The following is a 25122-nucleotide window of genomic DNA, read 5'->3' as shown; positions in this document are numbered from 1 at the left end:
CACGTTTTCTGTTTTAATATAGCCTATTTTAAAATGTAATTTAGATGGCAAAGCTGAATTTTTAGCTCCCATTACTCCAGTCTTCAGTGTCACATGATCCTTCAGAAATCATTCTAATATGATGATTTGCTGCTCTAAAACATCATCAATGTTGAAACCAGGGTTTGCTGCTTAATATTTTTGTGGAAACAAAAAATGCTTGGGATAAGTAAGAAAAGAAGAAGAAAGAAATAGGCCTATTTATTTACAGCAAGGACCTATTAAATTGATCAAAAGTGACAGGGAATACATGTATAATGTTACACAAGATTTCTGTTTCAAATAAATGCTGTTCATTGATTTTCTTTTTTTTTTCTTCTTCTTTGTGGTAACAGCTCTTTTAGAGATTGAAGGTGTTTGGAGATTGAAGCAAGAGAACTTTAAAACTTTCAGTGTGATTCAAAACATTCTATCACACCATTATACTTTACATTTTTTTAATAATTTCTAGAGAATATAGGCTATTATATTTTCAGAATCTAAGAGGAAAAGTAAATTTAGGATTAAAAATCGATTATTATTATTATTATTATTATTATTATTATTATTATTAGATAAGATTAGATGAGTAGTAGAATAAACAAAAAAATAAAAAAAATAATACATTTATATAAAAGATAATAAATATAATATGTCCCCTTACAAACATCCAAAAATGGCATAAAAAGTACCATTCTGAAACAACGTGATGGAGGCCTCTGTACAATATAAATACATCAATAATTAAAAGTGAATTAAAATAAAGTTATTCTAGCTTCGCGCTACAATAGGCTATGTGGAAGAAAACTTTTTTTATTTATTTTTATTACAAAAGTCATTAATAGATATAAAAAACGGGGATTTAAAAGAAAGAAAATTAAGAATAAAACATGATCGCAACATAATATTATTATTAAGCAGAAAATGTAATATATCTTAATAAATCAATACGCATTGTTTTAACTTCAAAAGAAAGTATCAGCCGTTTGCTGACGTCATAGTATGCGTCTGATGATGTAAAATACGTGCGACTGCTTCTCACGTCGAGGTTTTCGGTGGATTTTTTTTGCCTTACTTTTGTTTTCATCAAATAATTGTATGAGAAGTTTTTTTCCCTGCAAAATATTATTGCCATGAACAGCCGGCTGCAAGAAATACGTGAAAGGCAGAAGCTAAGACGGCAGCTTCTTGCACAACAGGTGAACTTTTTAGCTTACTGCATAAAGGCAGTGTTAGCGAGTAACGTTATTGGCAAACCAATGGTTTTAGACTTATGAATAAATATAGATAGCTATGTTGATGTTAATGATTTGTTCTGCAGCTCGGGGCAGAGAGTCCCGATAGCATCGGTGCTGTTCTCAATAGCAAAGATGAACAAAAAGAAATCGAAGAGACCAGAGAGACATGCAGGTACTGAAATATGATTGTTTGATTGTTTTGATCAACTGTATTGGTAGGGCAACATTAACACGAAGCACAGGTCAGATCCGTGACAATAAGGATGGGGTAAGGATTGGTCTGTGTTATGTTTACTGTAGGGCATCATTTGACACATCAGTTCCTGGTGGGAAAAGAAAGTGTCTGAATGAGAGTGAAGACCCAGAGGAGGATGTGGAGGAGCAGAGGGTGAGTGAGCACTGATCTGGAATCAGCTGTAATTTCTATATTCTGTTTAGATCAGGGCAGGGCTGTAGGTAACTGATCCTGGATCTGCTGTTTGGTGTTACAGGAAGTTGTTGAGCCCCAGCAGCAGGAGGAGAGCGGACCGTATGAAGAGGTGTACAAAGACTCCAGCACTTTCCTAAAGGTAGCGTTAAACGCAATAATATATTATTTATATAACAATTACATGCTAGTACAATGGGACTTTGTGCAAAATCTTACATTATGTTGGTGATGATTTTTAAAGTCTCTGTGAAATCAAAATTGACTTCCTATTTTCTTATGGGATATTACAGGGTTTTTTGTTTTTTTACAATCGCTAGCACACATTTCGGTTACTTTTTCAAAACTCTTCACTCAGTTCTCCTAACCAACTTTCAGCTTGGCACATCAGTTCATTTCACATCCAAAATGCACTAAAACAACCGAAACACTTCATGCATGTCTCAAAATCAATTCTTCCATAACACTAGCAAAGATTTCACTCAACGAACACACTTTTCACTCAATTACATAAAAAACACTAACAGGCAACGTTACATCACAATGATTTATTTAATAAAAATGTTTTATAAAACAAGAATGACAGCTCTCTACTGTTCAGAATTCACTGCAGTTTGTTACATGGTCCAAGTTTACATTAAAGAACAAATGTATTACTAAATTAATTATAGTCACCCTTTGTATAGATGGTTATGAAATTGAAAGACAGATTTGGTAGATTTAGAATATATTTCTATATGGTATTACTGTAGAAAAGTAGCAAATTACAGTCTTGATCAGTTTTTGAACTCAAGTTTAGCAGTTTTGAAACGAGTATGTAAATGTGCAAGTTGGCCTGTTTTGGTTTGGCGATGGTTGTGTCTGAGTGAGAAAATAATTCATGTAATTTGAAAGATGTAGTCACTGAATTCATTTTATGACTAAAGCCATGATAAATGATCCAAAGAGTTGCCCACATAGACTATTGTTGTGCTCAGTGTGTGAAGAGTTTTGAAAGACTAACCAAAGTTATAAATTATTTATCTATGCACATCTCTCTTTTTTTCTCATGCCCTTGTAATCTTCAATCAAAATAACTTTCCCTTCCACTTGCAAAAACTACAATGCAATCAATTCCGAATGGACAAAATCAAGTCAAGTCTCGCCCTACATTTTTTTTCTCGTCCCAGAAGTCGTTTCACTCAGATGTATTTTATAATAGGGAAGGAAAGACTATCGCAACTTCTGTTTCATGCCAACTTCATCAATAATGTCATTACAAGCTGTTTTTTATTATAAAGATCAAGATATCATCACTTTCTGTTTTACAGGGCACTCAGAGTTTAAATCCCCACAATGATTACTGCCAGCACTTTGTGGACACAGGTCATAGACCTCAGAACTTTATCCGAGATGGAGGTAAATGGTCCGATCTCTTTCTATTTAAAAAAAAAAATGTTTTATCCTTGCCTCCTTCTTTCATGCCAAGCTGTGATATCATGTTAACCTATGTTCTGTTGTGCTATAGGTTTGGCTGACAGGTTTGAGGAGTACCCCAAACAAAGAGAGCTCATCCGACTAAAAGATGAGCTCATCTCTGCCACCAACACCCCACCCATGTGAGAAAGCCTGCTGTCTCTACAAAATAGAGCAGATGTCTAATTGGCCTTTTTTTTAAACTAAATTTCACTTATACATTCTTATGTTTGAGACCACATTGTAAATCTAAGCAATTTTTTTTTAAATTTAAACATGGATTAAAAACAAATGATTTTCAATTTGGAAAGCATATAAATAAATTAATTAATTAGAAGCATTTGACTAGGAGACTTTTTGATCCCATTTGCATGTATGTACTATGAATATATGGATGTTTTTTGTGTGTCAGGTATCTGCAGGCAGATCCAGACACATTTGATCTGAGAGATTTGAAGTGCAAGTTTGATGTGATTCTGATAGAGCCTCCATTAGAGGAGTATTACAGAGAGTCGGGCATCATTGCCAACGAGCGCTTCTGGAACTGGGACGATGTGAGTTATTGCAAATTAAAAAAAAAATATATATACGTATATTTATTGATTTATATTGATTTATTTTATGTCTGATATAGATCATGAAGCTGGACATAGAGGAAATCTCATGTATTCGCTCTTTTGTTTTCCTGTGGTGTGGCTCAGGAGAAGGCCTTGATCTTGGCCGAATGGTACAAATCTCACAATCACACACAGAGTGGTATATTTCTGTTTGTTGCAAATTATCACCTGCGTTAATCATGACAGGGATCCCACGGGTCCTTGAAGTCCTTGAAAGTTTTTGAAAATAAACATATTGAATTTATTTTGTGCAAGACGTTTTTGGGAGAAAAAAATCCATATTATTCCCTCCGGTCCGCTAATGTGTTATTTCGCCAACACTTTGTGGCCTATGCATATTAGTATTCTTGATTTACTTTACTTTACTTTACTTTCCCGCGTGAAGGACTTTGTGTTGTACGTTGCCATGACGTTAACGCGCGCACGAAACTACTACGATGGTACCTCAACATTGTTGGACACAACAAATATGTTCCCACATCAAGTCCTTGAATTTGAGGGTATTGGACCTTGAAAGTCCTTGAAAGGTCCTTGAATTTGAAGTTAACCAAGGCGTGGGAACCCTGTCATGATCTTAAGCTTAACTCAAAATGTGATGTATCTGCGACCTCAAGATTTTTTAATGTGAGTTCTGTTTTGATGTGAAGTAATGCTGCATGATGATGTAAATGACATGCATTACTACATTACCTGCCCACAAACAAATATGCTTCAGTACGGTCATTGTCTGTGAGTCTTGCAAACTATATCTTAACATCTTTCTCTCTTCTCTCTCAGTGTCTGAGGAAATGGGGCTTCAGGCGATGTGAAGACATTTGTTGGATCAAGACCAACAAAAACAACCCTGGTAAGACCAAAACGCTGGACCCCAAAGCAGTGTTCCAGAGAACTAAGGTAAGAGCTGTGGCAAGCCACAACATTGTTGGCGCTAACAATTGTTTCCAGTTGGAAATGCTTTTATTTTTTCTTCTCTGATGTCACTCAGGAACACTGTCTGATGGGTATCAAAGGCACAGTTAGACGCAGCACAGATGGCGATTTCATTCATGCTAATGTGGATATAGACCTGATCATTACAGAGGAGCCAGAGATGGGCAATATTGAGAAGCCAGTGGAGATTTTCCACATCATTGAACATTTCTGCTTGGGCCGTCGACGGCTGCACCTGTTTGGCAGGGACAGCACCATCAGGCCAGGTTGGATATTAGCCTATGGGTCATCATTCATTTTTTACAAAAAAATCTTTCTGACTCCACATTTTTAAATGGTAGTGTGTTTATTCTGATCTAATGTTATGCTGCTTTGTTTTTTCAGGATGGCTGACTTTGGGCCCTACCCTAACCAATAGCAACTTCAATGTGGAAGCTTACTCCACCCACTTCAGTGAGCCCAACTCTTACTTGTCTGGTTGTACTGAAGAAATTGAGAGACTCCGCCCCAAATCCCCACCTCCTAAATCTATGGCAGAGAGAGGTGGGGGAGCACAACGAGGAGGACGGGGCGGTCCTTCTGGACGAGGGGATCGAGGTCGAGAGAGAAACCGCCCAAACTTCCGTGGAGATCGAGGGGGATTCAGAGGCCGTGGCGGCCCACATCGTGGATTCCCACCCCGATAGTGCATAACATGCCAACTTTGAGACTGAAAACAGAAAATGTGATGTGTCTGATATTTTTTTACCTGACATTTGAAAAGGTGTTGTTCCCCTTTGTATTGTTTTTTTAGTTTATTATGTAAGAGGTTAAGAGCGGGAATGAATTTTAATGTCATACTAACTCAATTCTTTCTGAATGACATTTGTAAGAATCGTATTCAACCTCAATAAAACAATTTTTTTATGAAAACTTGAAAGGATTTAGCATTCATTTTTGTTTGTTTTTTACATTTGCACATTACTTGTATCATCTTATGTGTGTCCGATCATCAGAGAGCCTCTCCCGTCATGTGCAAACTTCCTGTGTGTCCTGTGGAGGGCAGCAAGGCTAGGTTGTATGATCGGTGTTAAAGAAGCTCATTGATTCTGTCAGTAGGAACATGTAGAATTACTGGTTTGCAGTAAACCCATTTTTTATATTTTTACTTTACAGGTTGGTTTGTGGTGGGGAACTACTCATCATAAGAAACATAACATGGCAATATTTAGAATTTATTAAGGCTAGTTGTAACTGGTTGTATAAAAAATTGTAGGGTGAGACTTAATTTTGGCCATCGGGAATTGATTGGTTTGTGCGATCTCATGTGAGCGACAGGTTGTCCTGCTCTTGCGCAGAAAAATTGGAGGGGGATGTAATTTTTTTATTAAAGATTACGAGGGCGCATGAAAAAAAGATGTGCACGGATAAATCATTTATAAGAACTACATTAATATTCCATTTAAAAAAACAAGTAACATTTTTTTATTTCAGTAAAAATGAGAAGATTTAAAATGTAAGGCAATATTCTTCTCAATTAACAAAATAAGAACATTAGTCTGAAACGGTGGTTCTCATCCAGGGGCCCCGGACCCAGTGGGGCCTCAAGATGATTTAAAATAAGACAAAACAAGCAATAATTTAGGGAAAAAGTTCTAAAAGTTAAGATATTTCATATTTTAACACACCCCCTCAACAACTTTTTTCTTGAAGAACCAGGGTTCCTACTAGATAGCTTTAATTATTTAAAGGTGTGGTTTATAACCTTTTATCTTAAAAAAAAAAAGCCATGTAAATTAATAAAATCTAGATAAGGATTTTTTTTTTTTTTTTTTTTTATTAATATGAAAAATATCACAGCCTACATTCACACATTGATCAGATAAATCATTATTATAATGAATATACATTTTTCTTGTTATGCCAAGCTTTAAAATAATTAATTGGGTAGAAATTGTGAGTAAGTAAAAGTAAAAAGTAAAGATCCTTATCCTTAATCCTTATCCTGTAAATCACAAACGACAAAAAAATCTTGGGACCTTTGAATATTGTTGTGGACAATATAGATCTTGACAAAAAGGTTGAAAAAACCAATGAGTTTGAATCTTAATGAAAGATCTTCACAAAGAGCTCAGAGTATTTAAAATTACTGTGAAGTCTCAATATAGTACCATCTTGCCTTCACAAACAGTGTCAAAATATGATTGTACTTTTATTTACAATTGATCAAATATACAATAACCAGTTATCTAAGCTTTAACATTGGTTTCTGACCTGATTTAGTTGCAACATTACGTGAATGAATGTAACAGCATCTTCTAGGCCAGCAGAAATGTGGGTCAGGCATGTTCTGATGTAATTAGCACATGATGAAGAATACATACATTTGCATACATTTGCCATAACTGTTATTACAGCGTGCATGGGAGGTGTTTTAAACTGGAGCTGTATTCCACAATCATTACATAAGTGTCTCTTTTTGTCTTGTTTGATTTTACTTTTCTATGCAATCATGCTTATAATGTTCACCTGGCGGATTATATCTAGGTGCTAAAATATCAGAGATTCTGTGGTGGGCTCTTTTGACTTGTCCCATTTAGCAATCAGTGATTACCCAGGACAGAGGTTTTTAAACTTGGGTCTGGGGACACCCAGGAGGCCTCAAAGGGGTGCTAGGGGGACCACATAGAGTTTAGGATTTTTTTTTTTTTTTTTTTTAATATGAAAAATATCACAGCCTACATTCACACATTGATCAGATAAGGCCTATGAGAGACAAATCCTAAATCGAAGAAATCTTTACAATGTCAGGACACTGTTGAAGCTTAAGCACTGATCTGCTCCTGAGGCATTGAGATGTGGGTTAATGAGGAAAAAGAAGCTATTTCTTTACATTACTAATTCAGCACACAGACACACATGGAAGTGTACACACCCCACACACAGCATTATTAATTAAGCAGACTCACTGTGTTTGTTCCACTATTCTGAAGTTAAAGCAACAAAGGATTATTTTCAATGAGATTGACAGATCTCATCACTAATTAAAAGTCAACTGATGACAGTAGTGACCAATCAGATGCTGCATGGGTGGGGCTTAATTAGACTCAGCAGCTGATTGGCTGTCAAAGTTTGGAATAAAACCATCAGTTCTTCAAAAGAAGTGACTGGTCTGGAAATTTCTGACAAAGACTGGTGTAGTTTGTTTCGGTGCTGATGTGGGGGTAACTAACGGAGACTGGGCTCAGAACGGATTTGAGACCAAAGCAATAAATCATTCAGCAGGATGAATGCAAACGTCAGCCTAATTGTGTCTCATTGGAGCCGACGTGCGTCAGGCATGAGAGGGTTTCAAATGAGCTGAAATTAAGCGTTACTCTGAAGTCTGTTTACCCTTAAAGCCAGAAGTCTGTTCTTTAACTAAACTCCAGTGAATAACAGCATCTCAGATATTTAAAGAAATAATTAAATAGATACAACAAACACACTTCCAAAATGAACATAAATGACACTCTATGATGTGCTATCTTACACACCTCTTTCTTATCTCAAACCTGTTAGTGTACTATTCACTGTAGGCTATTCATCGTGTGTGTGTGTGTGTGTGTGTGTGTGTGTGTGTGTGTGTGTGTGTGTGTGTGTGATGATGATGATGAGCTGCTGATAGCTAGCTGACTATATCTGTAGACAGAATATTCACACTCTGTTGACAAGAACAAATGTTTTTTGTTGTAGTGAGTGACACAAGATCTCAGAGAGAGAGAGAGAGAGAGAGAGAGAGAGAGAGAGAGACAAGGGGGACAGACCGATAGAGAGAGGGCTCCTAATTCTCACATTCTGCTCTCATATTCAAACCTGTTGCTGAGCTGACTGCGCTTACGTTATGAGAGGTGCGTATTAAAATTTAATTTTGACTAATTCGATTTTATTTTTAATTAGATGTTTCTAATTTAAACCTGGTAATAAGCAAACAGTAACCGGATTTTGAAATTTAAAAACAAAAGAAATGTTATGGTGTGAAATAAATAAGAAATATTTAAGATTATGCTCTATTTCTAGGTCACAGGTTCTAGTGGTCCCAGGCTTTTGGAGCCAACTGTATTTTCACACTTCTTCAGGGTTGGTAAGATTTCTTAATGTTTTTTGAAAAAAGTCATTTATTTTCTCACTAACGGTGCATTTATTTGATCAAAAACCAAAATACATTAAAAAACTGTATTATTGTGAAATACAATTATGATTTAAAATAAATGTTTTCTATTTTTTTATTATATATTTTTTAAATGGCAAAGCTGAATTATCAGCAGCCATTATTCCAGTCTTCAGTTTCACGTGATCCTTCAGAAATTATTTTAAACTGATTCGAAAATTACTTACTACAGTTGAAAATGGTTGTGGAAGCTGCATGTGATACATTTTTGAGGATTACTTAGTGAATAGTCATTTCAAAAGGAAAGCATTAATTTATATATATTATATATATATATATATATATATATATATATATATATATATATATATATATATATATATATATAGTTTGTAGCAATGTAGAAGTTTTAACTGTCAACGTTGATCAATTTATTGCATCCTTGCTGAATTAAAGTATTATATCTTTCAGAAGAAGAAAAAAAGTCTCACTGACCCCAAACTTTTAGACAGTGGAGTTCAAAACTCCACATTGAAAATCAGTTAAAATTCTTGAATTTCCACTAAAAGCCTTCAGCTGTACTGAATATTATTTTGCATACAGAGTGAAAATACTATGTATACAAAATGCTGTCAAATAGAAAAAAATATGATGATCCCTATTGTATCATATAGGCTATGTAAAGACCGAATTACCGGTATACTGTGTGAGAAACCCTATTCAGTGTGAAATTAACACCAAATGTTATTTACAAAGTTAAACAATTGCCCATATTGTCACTGCTGGAAACTGCTAGATTAAATAATGTGTGTGAAATAATAATAAATGATCTATGATACTCACTAATTCAGTATTTATTCACAGAACTTGGCTCTATAGGAATGGTTAAACAGACTCTCAACTCCACACTGGACTCAGATCTGCCTGATGTCACATCACTGAACTTACAGGATCAAGAAACCACTCCTAAGAATAAAGCACACACTCCAGAGTCTCCCAAGAACTCTATGAGGAAAGTATGTGTTCAGTCCCTTAAAAAGAGGGTCACTGCAGTGTTTGCAGAAAGGAACCGAGCCAGAATGGAGAGAGGGGGAACACCTTTGGGATTCCCCGACTCTGTGTACTTTCATGCTGCAGCTATTTTCCAGAAAACTCATGTGGAGAAAGACCTCGCACACAGACTCATTCGCTATGGGCACATCAGTCCCGGTGGAGATGATGATGATGATGATGATGATGATGATTCTGGGATTGTCGACGACACTGATGCCAACACCAAGCAGAATGAGCACTGGGCATATGAGCTGGCATTTAACACCCTGAAATGTAAGTGAAAAATAAAGCCAGGCCTCAAAACCAAAATGGAGTTTGTATGATTATCAGGATGAGAATTGCTTTTCCTTTAAAATATCATATTTCAGTATTCTCCTCCAGCTTAAAACTGAGCTTTACCTGCCTGATCTTGTATGAGAAACAACAATACAAGTATTTGGTAGGAATGTAAATATCATAAAGTGATGAGATTGAGACAGCAAAAGAATAACGTGTCCAGTTTATCTTGATTGTTTTTGGAGTGTGCAGTTAATGTCCCTGTGGTCCCTGATGTCATGCTATTTGTGGCCCACAAATCTTTAACATCAATTATTCAGTTCCTCAGATACAGGACTCAAAGGTGCAGTTGGAAACAGATGAAGAGTCATAAACGTATAATAATACTATTACCCAAAATTCCACAGTTATTTCCTATCCTGTCCGACAGTACTGCAGAGGAGAGTTTTTCCTTTTGCTAATGTTGTAGAAGAGACTGGTATGGAGTTGGTTGTCACACTTTTTATTCTTTGGTGGTTTCTGAATGAAACTTGAAGTAAGTGTTGCAGATTATTTCCGAAATATTGTTAAAATTCTTCATTTAAAGTGTATTACTTTTAACTCAACATTTTTTATTTCATTTTATTTTATTATTTATTTTATTATTATTTAATTTATTAATTAATTAATTAATTTTTTTTTTTTTTTATATTTTTTTTTTTTTTTTTTTTCATTTTTTTTTTTTTTTTTTTTTTTTTATTGCCGGCTTTAAACATTAGGGTGTCTACAAATATAAAATAGACAATTTTAAAATCTAGAAATAAGAAAGTTTCATTGTATTGCTTCTAAAGTTTTACAGTATATCAGTAAGTAGATTTGAAGATAATAGACTGACTTTCAGGGTGTGGTTCAGTGCCTGAAAAAAAAGAAGTCTCACACTCTCCATACTCTCCATATAGAAGTCATTTATTTTCCCCTGACCTCATCTTTTCATGCCTTCCCCCTCTTCTTTCGATTACTGAAGTCCTGAATCAATAATTTGGGGATGTCTGGTCACATTTTGGTTGGGTTTCTCCTTGTAGCTTAACCTCCCTACACATGTCAGTCCCCCCCCCCCCCCCCCCCCTCTCTCTCTCTCTCTCTCTCTCTCTCTCTCTCTCTTCCTTGCTCTGCTTTGCCCTCACTTTCTCAAACTTTTTGCTTAGGGGAGGCTTTTTTACTTTTTTCTTTTTTTTAAGGACATCTATTTGCTTTTAGTGCAGTCAGGTCAGACATCAGTTCACTGGCTGCTATAGCACTTTAATGGCAGCGCTGAGCTGTGAGCATGAGGTCAGTTCATATTCGCAGTCAGTTCTATCATCCAGAAACGCAGACAACAAATGATTTAAATTGATATATTCAGATAGGATTAGACATAAGCTTATCAGTCTTGTTTATTATACAATAATTTAAAGGGGCAAAACTATATATATTTTTTAATGTATATACATTTTTCCTGCATATTTTTTAAAAAGATAGTTTTTTTCTTGTTCCGAGCTTAAATCTAAAAATAATCTTACATCTAAGAAAGATAAAAAGGCATTTTCCTCCCCAAACTTTTTGAAAGAAGTAATATTTTGCAAGACATAAATTCTGATTATTTTATTTTAAAATAGTCTGGATTCATTGTTAAAATTTAAATTCAACTCACATTCATTCTTTTTTAAATTCAGTAAGCCATGTCTGAGTTGGAATCCAGCTATTTTTAAATTCGTTTCTCAGCAAAACTGATGTAACTCACACATCAGTTTTGCTGTTGGGTATTTTAGGATCTCTGGAGTATATTGCTGGGTTTTTTGCTCCCCCACATGTCTTCATATAATGGTGTTGAATTACAACTAACCATCTTCTAAATATCACAAACTCTCTCCTGCTACCATCACAGACCAAGATCTACTGGAGGAGATCCTGACTGACAGCTACTTTTACCGTTCTCAGCAAATGGTGGGTCTGTTGACTGACATCTGCCCTTTTGTGTTGGTATCGGGATTGACTTTGATGTGTTTGATGTGTGAGTTTGTGTTTCTCTTCAGCCAGATGACCTCATGGCTCTAGTGGTGGTCGTACTCTATGACCTTCTGGACAGGAAGTTCGAGCCCAGAGAGCCAATCAAAAGAGTAGAGGAAGGACGTATAAAAGAAGTGAGACAGGTGGAGGACAGCCTTTATAGGTCAGTAGGAGAAGGTCTGGCCTGTGAAAATTCATCCTTTATAAAGTTAGACTGAATCATATTCTGTGAATTCCATGTTTGGAGTGAAAAATCTCAACTGTCTCTCCTGCACAGCAAGGAGTATTTTCTGAGAAAAATGTGTCCACAAATTTCAGAAAAATTCTCAACAAAGATTTTGATGGATGCCTGTTTCCTCAGAGTTTTATACATCTCAAAATTGTGATTTCTCGTGATTTCGACTTTCTGTCCTCCAATTGTGACTTTGTATAATGTGACCTCATATTTAGCAATTGTGACTACTTTTTAACTCTGAAGTAGAAATAGAATTTCCATAGATTAGAACTCATACTTTATTAATCTAATGTTTAAAGGACTAAATTACCTGGGTTGTTGTAAACATAAATTTTATAGCTCTTTCAAAATAATTGTCCCATTTTTATACTATATAGATTATTTCTTGATGACCATAGTTTATGCATTAACTTGATAAAAATCGTTTTCTGCATACATTTTGCAGTATAATTAAGACTTATAATATTACAAAAGATTTTGCTTACAATTCATTTTAAGTTGTCCTTGTTACAGTGTAATTATACAATTAAGTACTGAGTAAAAATAAAAGTACACAACATGTACTTACTAAAGCAAAGGGTTAGTTGCTTGTAATTGTATTTAATTTACTGTTATTACTGTAGTAAGTACATGTAACAAGGAACCACTAAAATTAAAACTTTTTCAAATAAATGGTTTAAATTTTCTATTCATCCAAGAATCTTGAAAAAAAAATTCAGCGTTTCCACAAAAATATTAAGCAGGCTAAGACTTCCTTCAAAAACGTTAAAAAAAATATTACGACCACAATTTTTTTGTAGTGTTTGTTTATATAATATCATACATTGACTAAATCACATCATGTGGGTTAACTTGACTTTCTTAACTGCAGTTCCTAAAGTGAAAGGCGTAGTGTACTGCACATGCTCAGTATATCCAGAGGAGAATGAACAACTTGTGAAGAGAGCGCTTGAAAACGCAGAAAGCAAAGCAAAAGCTTTGCCCTTCAGGTAACACAGACATACACACACACACACACACACACACAAACACACACACACACACACACACACACACACACACACACACACACACACACACACACACACACACACACACACACACACACACACACACAAACACACACACACAAACACAAACACTGTCCAAGCATTAAGTCCTTCCTGTCACACGCCACTAACTGTACGGATTTAAAGTTACTGTATCCATGGAAACAGCAGTTAATCCATGGAAAAGCAAGTGGGGAAGGATTATGAATGTTTGAGCTATGAGAAAATGGATATAAGTTAGATTGAATTTACAACACAAACATCTCGTTTTCTTTCTACATGTTTCTCACAGGCTGGTCAGTGCAGGATGGGATGATGAGAAAGAGAAGTTTTTCAGAACTGAATCATCTGACGTCACAAATGGCTGTTTCCTCTGTGTGATGACAAGAGAGGTAAGAAGGAAAGAGACAGAATCAGACTAACAGATTTATTAACATAATAATTATACTATATATATATTATATAAAGGAATTTTTACAGCCATAATGATATGCTGTGATTCATATATGTTAAAATGTGTATGTGTGTGAGTAGAGAGCTCACACACACACACACACACACACACACACACACACCGCTCTCATCCAGAGCTTGATGCATTGCTGTCCTAAATACTGGCAGTGTAGCTCCGGTTCACACTAAATAATGAACACTTGTGTCTGATCACATTAGCATCCACACAAGACCACACAGAGCAAGAGAAACAAGCCTGTAGCTTCTTGTGTGTGTGTATGTGTGAAAGATTGCATGTGCACTAGACAGTGTATAGACTGGAGCTAGTTTTTGTACTACACTGAATATTTTTCGGGTGTAGTTGTTTATTATTATTATTTTATTATACATTGCCCCCAAATGTTGTCATTATGGGAATCTGCCATTAATCACTGATAGTAAAGCAGTTGTGAAACACAAAACAATAATGAAAATATTTAAACTATATTATGGATGGATGGATGGATGGATGGATGGATGGATTGAATGTAAAATTCAAAAGTGGGGTTGGGGTTAGTAATTATTATTCAGCAAGGATGCATTAAATGTATCTAAAGTGACAATAGAAATATTACATATTATAAATATATTTACTATTTCTTTTTAAAGAAACGAATACTTGTATTCAGCAAATTAAATTAATCAAAAGTGACAGTAAAGACATTTATATAGATTTTCTATTTAAATACTGTTCTTTTAAACTCTCTATTAATCAAAGAATCCTAAAAAAATCATGGTTTCCATATTAAGCAGAACAACTGTTTTCAACATTGCTAAATAATAATCATATTATTATAATAATAAATGTTTCTTGAGCACCAAATCAGCATAATGATTTCGGAAGGATCATGTGACACTGAAGACTGGAGTAAGGATGCTGAAAATTCAGCTTTGCCATCACTGGAATAAATTACATTTGAAAATATATTAAAATAGAAAACAGTTACAGTGGGGAGAACAAGTATTTGATACACTGCCGATTTTGCAGGTTTTCCTACTTACAAAGCATGTAGAGGTCTGTAATTTTTTATCATAGGTACACTTCAACTGTGAGAGACGGAATCTAAAACAAAAATCCAGAAAATCACATTGTATGATTTTTTTATAATTAATTAGCATTTTATTGCATGACATAAGTATTTGATCACCTACCAACCAGTAAGAATTCCGGCTCTCACAAACCTGTTACTTTTTCTTTAAGAAGCCCTCCTGTTCTCCACTCATTACCTGTATTAACTGCATATGTTTGAAATCATTACCTGTATAAAAGACATCTGTCCACACACTCAATCAAACAGACTCCAACCTCTCCACAATGGCCAAGACCAGAGAGCTGTGTAAGGACATCAGGGATAAAATTGTAGACCTGCACAAGGCTGGGATGGGCTACAGGACAATAGGCAAGCAGCTTGGTGAGAAGGCAACAACTGTTGGCGCAATTATTAGAAAATGGAAGAAGTTCAAGATGACGGTCAATCTCCCTCGGTCTGGGGCACCATGCAAGATCTCACCTCGTGGGGCATCAATGATCATGAGGAAGGTGAGGGATCAGCCCAGAACTACTCAGCAGGACCTGGTCAATGACCTGAAGAGAGCTGGGACCACAGTCTCAAAGAAAACCATTAGTAACACACTACGCCGTCATGGATTATAATCCTCCAGCGCACGCAAGGTCCCCCTGCTCAAGCCAGCGCATGTCCAGGCCCATCTGAAGTTTGCCAATGACCATCTGGATGATCCAGAGGAGGAATGGGAGAAGGTAATGTGGTCTGATGAGACAAAAATAGAGCTTTTTGGTCTAAACTCCACTCGCCGTGTTTGGAGGAAGAAGAAGGATGAGTACAACCCCAAGAACACCATCCCAACCGTGAAGCATGGAGGTGTAAACATCATTCTTTGTTTCGCGAGATCTTGGCTAACAACCTCCTTCCCTCAGTAAGAGCATTGAAGATGGGTCGTGGCTGGGTCTTCCAGCATGACAATGACCCGAAACACACAGCCAGGGCAACTAAGGAGTGGCTCCGTAAGAAGCATCTCAAGGTCCTGGAGTGGCCTAGCCAGTCTCCAGACCTGAACCCAATAGAAAATCTTTGGAGGGAGCTGAAAGTCCGTATTGCCCAGCAACAGCCCAGAAACCTGAAGGATCTGGAGAAGGTCTGCATGGAGGAATGGGCCAAAATCCCTGCTGCAGTGTGTGCAAACCTGGGCCCGTATTCATAAAGATTCTAAGAATCCTCTAAGAAAACTCTTAATTTAGCTTAAAAACTTTTACGTAGGAGTCTTAGCTTAAAAGCGATTCGGGACCGATCTGAGAGCAACTCTGAGTAAGGAAAAGACAAAAACGTTCATCTTAGTAAGGAGGCGGGGTTGACCCAGTTGCTATGTATGACACAATCTTTTGAAGACTGTGATTGGTTGGTTGTCCAAAAAAAAAAAAAAAAAGTGATTTTAAGTATAGGGTCTATTCTAAGCCTTCACTTTGAAATTACATGCGTAATTTTTCCTATTTGACCGTTCTCACACACACACACACATTATATATGTGTATATAAATCCTTTTTTTTAAATTTACCATCCTGTTAATTTCCTATAAGGTATTTGATTGGCTTAGAATGATAAAAATTGTTCCACTCTTTCCAATTACACTGATTGCTGGCATGTCTATTTAAGTGGTGGTTTGAATGTTGGTTTTAATGTATCAAACATGGAATTTTCCCAGTTGCCAAATATCGTAATGTAGTGATTACTTTCATTTCTGGCGCTATGGCATTTCTGTGCTGTGTCGGAGATGTTAGCGTGTCTCTAATAAGATCAGTCACAATGATCCCTGCACGATCTAATCTATAGCATCTTATTAACTCACTGTCATCCATTGTCTGCAACACATTTCTTCTCCCTCTTCGTCTTTCTGCCATTTTCTCCTCTGCTAAAGAAACTCTTAAGCCTCTTAAAAGTCCTCGTCCGTGCTCCTAACAATTTTGACCTTAAGACCTCTTTGAAGGGTTAAGATGCTTTCTGAATTACTTTTTTCTTTACTAGGATTTTTTATTTAATTTTAAGAGTAAACGGCCACATTTCTAAGAATTTTCTTAGAATTTTGTCACTAGGAGCTAGTCTTTGCATTAAGATTCTTTATGAATACGGGCCCTGGTCAAGAACTACAGGAAACGTAAAGGTTTCTGTACCAAATATTAAAGGAGAACTCCGGTGAATTTTTAAGTTAATCTTGATCGTTTTACCTTTGTGAGTACTGTCTATAGAAAAAAAAAATCGCGCACATAGTGCAGGTGGGAGGAGCGTCGTGTTCCGGCTACAACTGAGTTCCCTCGAGACTTCAGCGCGAGACTACAGCTAGCCGTCTAAAACACTATTTAGGTGAGTTTAAACAATGGCTAAGTTGCTAAAGTTGCATCTTGTTGTCATGTAAGGGCCCTGTTCATGTTGGACAGACATTTTAATTGCATTTTGTGTCTGTTAAGAGGCACAAAGACACTCTTTAGGTTTATGCCCCCATAACTGCCGTTTTAGCTGAATGGGAGCTCTGGGCATTAACTGTAACAGCTCCGCGTTGCAAGCACCAATCCGTTTTTTTTTTTTTTTTTCTATAGACAGTACTCACAAAGGTAAAACGATCAAGATTAACTTAAAAATTCACCGGAGTTCTCCTTTAAGTTCTTCTTTTCTGATGTATCAAATACTTATGTCATGCAATAAAATGCAAATTAATTACTTAAAAATCATACAATGTGATTTTCTGGATTTTTGTTTAAGATTCCGTCACTCACAGTTGAAGAGTACCTATGATAAAAATTACAGACTTCTACATGTTTTGTAAGTGGGAAAACCTGCAAAATCGGCAGTGTATCAAATACTTGTTCTCGCCACTATATTTCAAATTGTAATAATATTTCACATTATGTTATTTTTTCTATGTTTGACCTAATAAAGGCTGGTGTGAGATTACTTGCAAAAACATTAAAAAATCTTACCGATCCCAAACAATAGTGTATGTTAAATAAATGCATTAATTTTATCGAATTCGATTAAAACACGTGACAACTTGCCCCAACCTGACATAAACCCTTGTCCCAAAAATATGGTTCAACAACCTTTTGGTTAAAATCCAGTTGACAGCAGTTGTGTAAAATCAGTCAGTCAGATAAGAACATCTTTGTACTTTCCAGGTTTGTGAGCAAAATGTGAACGGACTGTCGAAAGACCTTGGATGTGCCGTCTAAGGCTGAGACTATTGCGATTACACCCTTGTGACAACTAGCCCTGGTCTCACTATACATAATAACATTGCACTATGTACATGTGTGTGTTTTCTTTCTAACAGCATGACCCAGCAGAGGCAGAAACTGTGCAGGACGTTTTGGCTCGAGCGCTTGCTAAAGGTTTGTTGGGGGGGCTGACGCCTCCTGACCCCCTGAATGGAGAGAAACCGAAAAAGAGGAAAAAACAAAAGGGATCGACATCAATTGTTCCGCCTTCCTCTCTGATTGAGCCTCCTGCATCAATGATCAGTCCGAGTCCTCCAGCCGTCAGTGTCAGTCAGACAGCAGCCGCTCCAAAACACACTTCTAGAGTCCTGACTGACAGTTCCACAATCCTAGATCACACTCCACTCTCTAAAAGTCAAACTTCCACATTTATGGATGCCACATTTAGCACTACAAATCATTTTAGTGTTCTAGACCCATCAGACAACCAGTCTTCCGTTGTGCGAAAGAAGCGACCAAAAGGTCATAAGCCTCAAGCTAAAGTTGCTAAGCAGTCTGGGAGAAAAAAGAGGTCTAAATCCCACACTCGTAAAGAACGCCAAAGCAGGTCTCGACCTCCACGCAAGAGACTCCTGCACCTTCGGCCGTCTCAACACGCCACTGTTAACTCCATTAAACCAACTCCACCTCAGACCAAACCTGCTGCCATCAGAACCCCAGCGTCCCCGTATAGATCCAGAGCCACGTCTCAAAGAGAATCTGTTAAACCGAAAACGGAAATGATCAAATCAGAGGCCTGCAAGCCTTACAGGGAGGAAACCCGGTCAAGAGAGCTCAGTCTCCCTCCCGTTTATCCGCTCAGTCCTTCACACCTCTCTTCGTCCCCATACTCCTCCAATTTCTCCAGGAGTCTTTCCTCTTCCAGCAGCATCGCCAAAGGCAGAGACTCGATCATTTTACGTTCACAGACATGGCGCTGAGTTACAACCTATTCATACACACACATCCTGTGTGCTTCCATACAGAAGAAGTATTGTGGTAAACAATGTGTGCAGATTAAGGCTAGGTAGCCTACTGATCTCATGACTATAACAGTCTTGTTGAATTATTCATGTTGATATATGCGGTTTGTTGGCATTACTGTAACTGTTTGTTTCATGTATATCATGTTGAATAAATTATTTTATTTGTGATATTTAACTGGCAGAGGAAGGTCCTAATTGTATTGTGTGTTAGATGGTTTGGTATCAAAAATCTGTGGTGGTCATGTATTACTTTTAAATTAAACCACATTTTGTATCTTAATTAATGTAAACAATACTTTGTATCTCTTTTAATTATGTATTTAAATTCATTCAAAAAGTATTTTATATCTCATTTAATTATTCGTTTAATTTAAACTAGATTTTATATCACTATAAAATGTTTGTTGTTATCTTTATTTTGTCCACTATTATTTTATTCACCAGATTTTATTTGTTTGTTTTGACCTTATTCTTAATCAAAATGTCATAACTCATCAACCAATGGATAGACCCAAGAACCATTTCACTTGGATGTTCGTCACAATATGAAAGAAAATATCTGTTTCATTGTGGCTTTATAATTAAGCCACTAAAGCTTTATTGACCCATATTTCGTAAAATATGAATATGAATATCCGGTAACACTTTTATTTTGATGGTCCGCTTTAGACATTATAAGTAACTAACTATAAGTAACTTTGCAACTACATGTCAACTAACTGTTAGGTCATGGTTAGTTTTTAAAAATGGGTTTCAAAGTGCAAGTTTTTGAAAGCGACACAATTATTGTCTCTGTGTAAACTACAAAAATGTGAATAATGTGAAAATGGTGACATCATGCGCATGTGTTTAAGTGTTCGGTTGAGTACAGTCTATATGGTGCATAGTTTTTCTTTACAAAGTGACATCACCAACTACTGGCCTGGCATGAGTATAGAGCTTCTTTTTTTTTTTTTTTGCGGGTCTGTGTGAAAGGGGATCATTTTAACAACTTTGTCGTCTAAATGCGAAAAATCCAAAAGGTGAAACTTTTCCATTTTTAGTATGAAAACGTATGATTTTAAGAGAAATGCTAAGCATGAAGGTCCACCCATAAACCTCAGTGGGCCATAAGATGAGATCATATGAAAACACAAATTCGACAAGACCTAAAATATTTACGAACTGCCGTGAGATGAATATCATTAGGACAATTCTTTCAACTAACAATACTCACTATACAGTATGTATGAGATCAATTAACAGTCAGAAACATTTAAATGTATTTAGTGATATGCCATTTATTTTCACAACAGTTTACATTTATATGGTGTACAAATTAGTGTAGAGCAGAGAAAGCCAATGTTTCCACAAAAACGTATTTGAGTTTACTTCAGTAGAGTGTTCATTTTTAGCTTATTAGTTCTTGTGATGAGAATTCCCCTGATAGTCATCAATCAGAGTGTTTCACCATACAAGAACACAAGAGTCAATCAAACACACTACTCTTGGCTAACATGAGAATGATGATTCTATGCTGAATTATTGTACTGTACTACATTACCCATAAGCCCCCTTCCTCTAGCATGTAACAGCTGACTTTGCTGGTTGGCAGCGAATTAATTTCTAAACAAAGTGTGATTAATTCTTATTCACCGTGACCCCCCCTCCCCCCCCCCCCCCCCCCCCCCCAAAAAAATCCAAAAGAAATTGCATTGTATAAGACCCAACATCACAGAGTGAAATTCACATGAAAGAAATAAACAAAAACCAACGTGCACTTCTTCAAAACTGCAAAGAGATAAAAAGAGGGGGTGCAGTACGCAGACAGATTGGACAATTCTATACAGACGACGCTTAATTCAGCATCTCATACTCTGATTATCTGCAGGGTGAAAGCAGAACACGATGGGCCATGTGTGTCAAGATACAGGAGTAATGGTTATAGTGGAGCTAGCCGAACATCTACATACTGCCCAAACAAATGCGTTCTAATTTTGGTTATTGTGAAAAATATGATGGTGAGAAACTTGATGAATGTATCTGTTGACGAAATTGTTTAAATTGACATTTTGGAACATACACTAAATGACCAAAATGGTGTGTTATATAATATAAGTTATCATTATTAGGGTACTTGACCTAATTAATAGAACCTGCTGTAACAGCTTTCACTGCTTCTGATTTTGCTACAAAATTGCTGTTAAAGGGATACTCCACTTTAAAATGAAAATTCTGTCATCATATACTCACCCTCATGTTGTTTCAAACCTGTATGAATTTCTTTCTTCTGCTGAACAGAAAGGAAGATATTTAGAAGAATGTCAGTAACCAGACAGTTTCTGGTCTCATTGACTTCCATAGTATATTTTTTTCCTACTATGGAAGTCATTGAGACCAGAAACTGTCTGGTTACTGACATTCTTCTAAATATCTTCCTTTCTGTTCAGCAGAAGAAAGAAATTCATACAGGTTTGAAACAACATGAGGGTGAGTATATGATGACAGAATTTTCATTTTAAAGTGGAGTATCCCTTTAAATAGCAATACGCATTAATAGAAGGATACGATTAATTATCGTTGTGCCGTGTCTCAGTGATTTTTCAGTGTCTTGCACATGGGCGCCACATTTTTTTTTACTTTTAAAGTCACCATGAGACCAAAACCGACAACTTTTTTTTAATGGAATATTGTAGTGTTTATTATAATTTATGTGTGCTGCACATGTATATGTTTTTTAATTCATGGGCCCTCGTAATTTCTGATGACGCGTTTACTGGCATGAGGGCAGGACAACCCGTCACTCACATGAAGAGATCACAGCAATAAAAAATGTTGTTTGAGAAGCTTTTTTACTTGGATATTCATCACAATAGGGAAGAAAAGATGATTGAGACTCTGCGTTTGTTGCCAATTTCCTGCATTGTTTCTCAAATTATCAAATTGCGTTAAAATACTACTGATTTACTTAAGACACGCAGTGAAAAATTAGCGCTGAAAAGGCGTAGATAGGGTTATTTTTGCAGTTGACCTTATTGCATATGCATTTCTTGGAGCTTCCCTTTCAGACGCAAAAATAATGGTGATTTACTAAGGTTTGCGCTACTCAATTTACTGTTTTTTTTTCGCCAATATTTACCGCCCAAAACAGCATGTCTTAAACCAGACGCTAATTGGTAGATTGCGTTGGTCATTATGGAATAGATATTTTCACTCCCATCTGCGCTTTTTTGGGAATTGCGCTTTCACGCTAACTTGCCCTGTTTAGTAAATCTGGCCCTTAGTGTATTCTAAAGCAGTATCTAATGTTGGTTTGGGCAGAACGTGAAGGTCCTACAAGGCCTTTCAAATGTTATGTCACCAAGGCAGCATCCGAGCACACACAGCTCTTCGAGAGTCACCAGAGTAACTGTACAATGTTTTGGATTGACATTTCTTGTTTGATTTGTTGTCCGAGACAGGGTAAAGAATGTCTAAGCATATGATACATCACAATAAAACCAGTATATACCGATATAAAATAGAATAAATAAAATAAAAAATATCATTTCTGTTCAGTACAGTTATTCTTCTTAAATTGTCCCAGGACATGCAAGGCAATGTGTCTTTTTTTCTCTCTCTCTCTCAAATCTTCCTCAGAGCTAAAAGAATGCATAGATAGACACTTACAGTTCACATCTCCTCCCCTAGAGCTAGCTCTCCTAAAAAGGACCATAAAATAAATTCATATTCACAATTTCTACCATCATTCACTCTTCTTATTTTCTTTGTTTTGTCAGTTGGTTTATCTACAACACATACATGAGTTTTTTTTCTTTACAGTATGGCCAGAACAAATGGGATCACAAGACATGCCAAGGCAAGTACGACCAAAATAAAACAGAAAACATGACAAAATAAAAGTATCTGAAATTTGAAAAATAAAGCCTTATGATATGATGTTTGCTATATATAGATACTGTATGTACACACATAAGTGATTCGTCAAAACCCTTGTGAAAGAAAGGGTAAGTCTAGGAATACAGGTTGCACGCCAGAGCACAGCAAGACCACGTGGGTAAAGCGTGCGGGTCAAAGAAAAACAACATTTGTGAAGCGCAACCAGGACATGTAGAGCCACTAATGACACCCGAACGTGAGGAACGGATGCTGGAACTGAAATAGATCTTTCGTTTTTTCACTAACTTGGATGTGCTGCAGATATTTTTGACTTTCAGTCACTGGAAAGCCTCTCGAGGAAGTAAGCACTACGCTGGGGTTCAAAGCAGAAGTGACACCATTGAACTGTTTGGCTCTAAGCAAAGTTCTTCCCGCCTCCTGTATTTCGCCCTACGAGTAATTTAGTTCTCTTCTGCAACATTCTCTCTCTCAAAAGGAAAAAAAAGGAGGCAATTTCACTTTGGAAATATAAAAAGCACATTCATAATTTACATCTACACACTGAACTGAAGAGGTCATGTCCTTCCGACTGTGTTAATGCAGGGCAAGTCTATGGGGATGTTTGATTTAACAACGTTGTTCATTTCATGTCCGCATCTTTTACAAGCCTCCTCGTCGACTTCCGGTGAAGACAAGCGTGTCAGCAGAGCTTCTTGAAGAAAAAAAAAAGAAAAAAATCATTTGGTGAAAGCTTTGATGTGTTTTGACATTAATGCTGTTCGACTTCATTTCCAACTTCCTACTTGGAAAAGTGCAAAGGAACTTCACTTGAAGTCGAACTCCCAACTTGCGCATTGTTGACGTTGAACAAAAGCAATGCTAAGTTAGCATTGTTGTTTTGTTGTCTTAAGGTGCAGTCACATTCACTGTTGTTTGGCCGATTTTTGAGGTTGAAACCAAGCCATTTCAATAGGAATCCGTGTGACTGGTATTTCTCCACTCGAATCAGGCAAATTCGTTGCATTCACCAACAGAAAGCTGCTTGGTTTGAAAGTGACTTCTGTGTGGACTGCGCTTCATACATCGCTACACTATTGACAATGGACATTTTTGCCTGCAAAATTTCACTAAAATATCACTGACGATTTACACAATCTTTTGAACATTGGAGCACCTTGGTCAGAAGATGTCAAGTGGGAATATTCAACATCCGACTTTAAATGGAACAGACTGCAAACATTCACAATCTTCTGAGTGTTATGACATTACTTCGTCTCATCCATCCATTCTTCTTCTTTTGTGTTCGTCAGTATAACAAAGAATGCAACAAAAAAACGGCTTGTTTTTATGACACTTGCGAACATCCTTTAGCAAATGAAGCAGCAGCAAGCTCTTCTACACACCCGCACACATGAACTGACGATTTGAAGAAGTTCTGCTGTGTGTCACATTTGTTCTTTCTGAATTACACAAACTTTCTTCAGTTTAAGTTATCTCTTTTAGCAGCCTTTGTCCAGGTGGAGTGGTGTTTATCAATGGGCGGAGCCTGTTGGTTATTGTCATGCTGGAGAAGCGTGTCTTCCCATGCAGATATACACATGACTGACATAAGTGTGACGGAAGAGAGAGGCTTGATCAGGTGTGTGTGTGTGTTTGCGAGAGTATTTTCTTGGCATCAGATCATTCTTATAATTACGTGTAGTTTTTCTTTCAGACAGTTTTCATCCTCGAGTTCCTCTTCATCTCCATCATGTGACTGGACAGGTTATGTACAGGACATTCTGATAGTTATAAGCATGCAGAGCGTGACGGTGAGAATGCGTGCTTGTGTGTCAGATCACTGGGGGAGCTCAGTGACTGGTCTCTTCTGTTTGAGCGTGTCGATGAGGGACAGAACTCCACGTTTGACGCTGGTGGAGACGCGGCGTGTGACTGAGTCAGCGGGGGGCGCCTGTGAGCAGGCTTTCTGAGATGGAGGGCGTGCCACCAGACACTTCTGATACCTCAACTGCAGAGACAAAGAAGAAAACAAGAAGAAAGAGTGAGTGGATGAATTCATGTGTCGAATGCAA

General features: G+C 36.8%; 3 protein-coding genes across 7 annotated transcripts in view; 2 read left to right on the top strand and 1 right to left on the bottom strand.

Moving 5' to 3' along the window:
- The first annotated feature begins 1033 nt into the window (after positions 1–1033).
- Positions 1034–5597, top strand: mettl14 (methyltransferase 14, N6-adenosine-methyltransferase non-catalytic subunit). Its single transcript, XM_082162738.1, has 11 exons — positions 1034–1217; positions 1340–1428; positions 1557–1644; positions 1748–1825; positions 2994–3081; positions 3191–3281; positions 3551–3692; positions 3773–3865; positions 4533–4649; positions 4741–4951; positions 5070–5597. Exons 1-11 carry the CDS (start codon positions 1152–1154, stop codon positions 5369–5371), a joined length of 1365 nt encoding a protein of 454 aa, XP_082018864.1. The 5' UTR covers positions 1034–1151; the 3' UTR covers positions 5372–5597.
- A 2733-nt stretch (positions 5598–8330) lies between these two features.
- LOC309494671 (uncharacterized protein) lies at positions 8331–20850 on the top strand. Its single transcript, XM_082164086.1, has 8 exons — positions 8331–8554; positions 9679–10140; positions 12047–12105; positions 12195–12376; positions 13240–13392; positions 13745–13844; positions 18284–20057; positions 20095–20850. Exons 1-7 carry the CDS (start codon positions 8548–8550, stop codon positions 19145–19147), a joined length of 1827 nt encoding a protein of 608 aa, XP_082020212.1. The 5' UTR covers positions 8331–8547; the 3' UTR covers positions 19148–20057; positions 20095–20850.
- apbb2b (amyloid beta (A4) precursor protein-binding, family B, member 2b) overlaps positions 20453–25122 on the bottom strand; it is a 55863-nt gene continuing 51193 nt past the window's right edge. For all 5 annotated transcript variants that reach the window (XM_082164665.1, XM_082164668.1, XM_082164667.1 and 2 more), the window contains one exon: positions 20453–25058. In XM_082164665.1, coding sequence (XP_082020791.1) covers positions 24888–25058 — 171 coding nt within the window. In that variant the 3' untranslated portion in view covers positions 20453–24887. The remainder of the gene's footprint in view (positions 25059–25122) is intronic.

Source organism: Leuciscus leuciscus, assembly GCF_965113295.1.
Source record: "Leuciscus leuciscus genome assembly, chromosome: 3".
Classification (NCBI taxonomy): Eukaryota; Metazoa; Chordata; class Actinopteri; order Cypriniformes; family Leuciscidae; genus Leuciscus; species Leuciscus leuciscus.
Note: the sequence above shows the minus strand (reverse complement) of the source record. Positions and strands in the feature narration are given on the sequence as shown.

Coding starts and splice junctions, on each gene's coding strand:
- mettl14 (XM_082162738.1), top strand. CDS start 1,152: ATGAACAGCCGGCTGCAAGAAATACGTGAAAGGCAGAAGCTAAGACGG. Junction 1,826..2,993: donor ACTCCAGCACTTTCCTAAAG/GTAGCGTTAAAC, acceptor TCTGTTTTACAG/GGCACTCAGAGTTTAAATCC. Junction 4,952..5,069: donor GGACAGCACCATCAGGCCAG/GTTGGATATTAG, acceptor TTGTTTTTTCAG/GATGGCTGACTTTGGGCCCT.
- LOC309494671 (XM_082164086.1), top strand. Junction 12,106..12,194: donor TTTACCGTTCTCAGCAAATG/GTGGGTCTGTTG, acceptor GTTTCTCTTCAG/CCAGATGACCTCATGGCTCT. Junction 13,845..18,283: donor TCTGTGTGATGACAAGAGAG/GTAAGAAGGAAA, acceptor TCTTTCTAACAG/CATGACCCAGCAGAGGCAGA.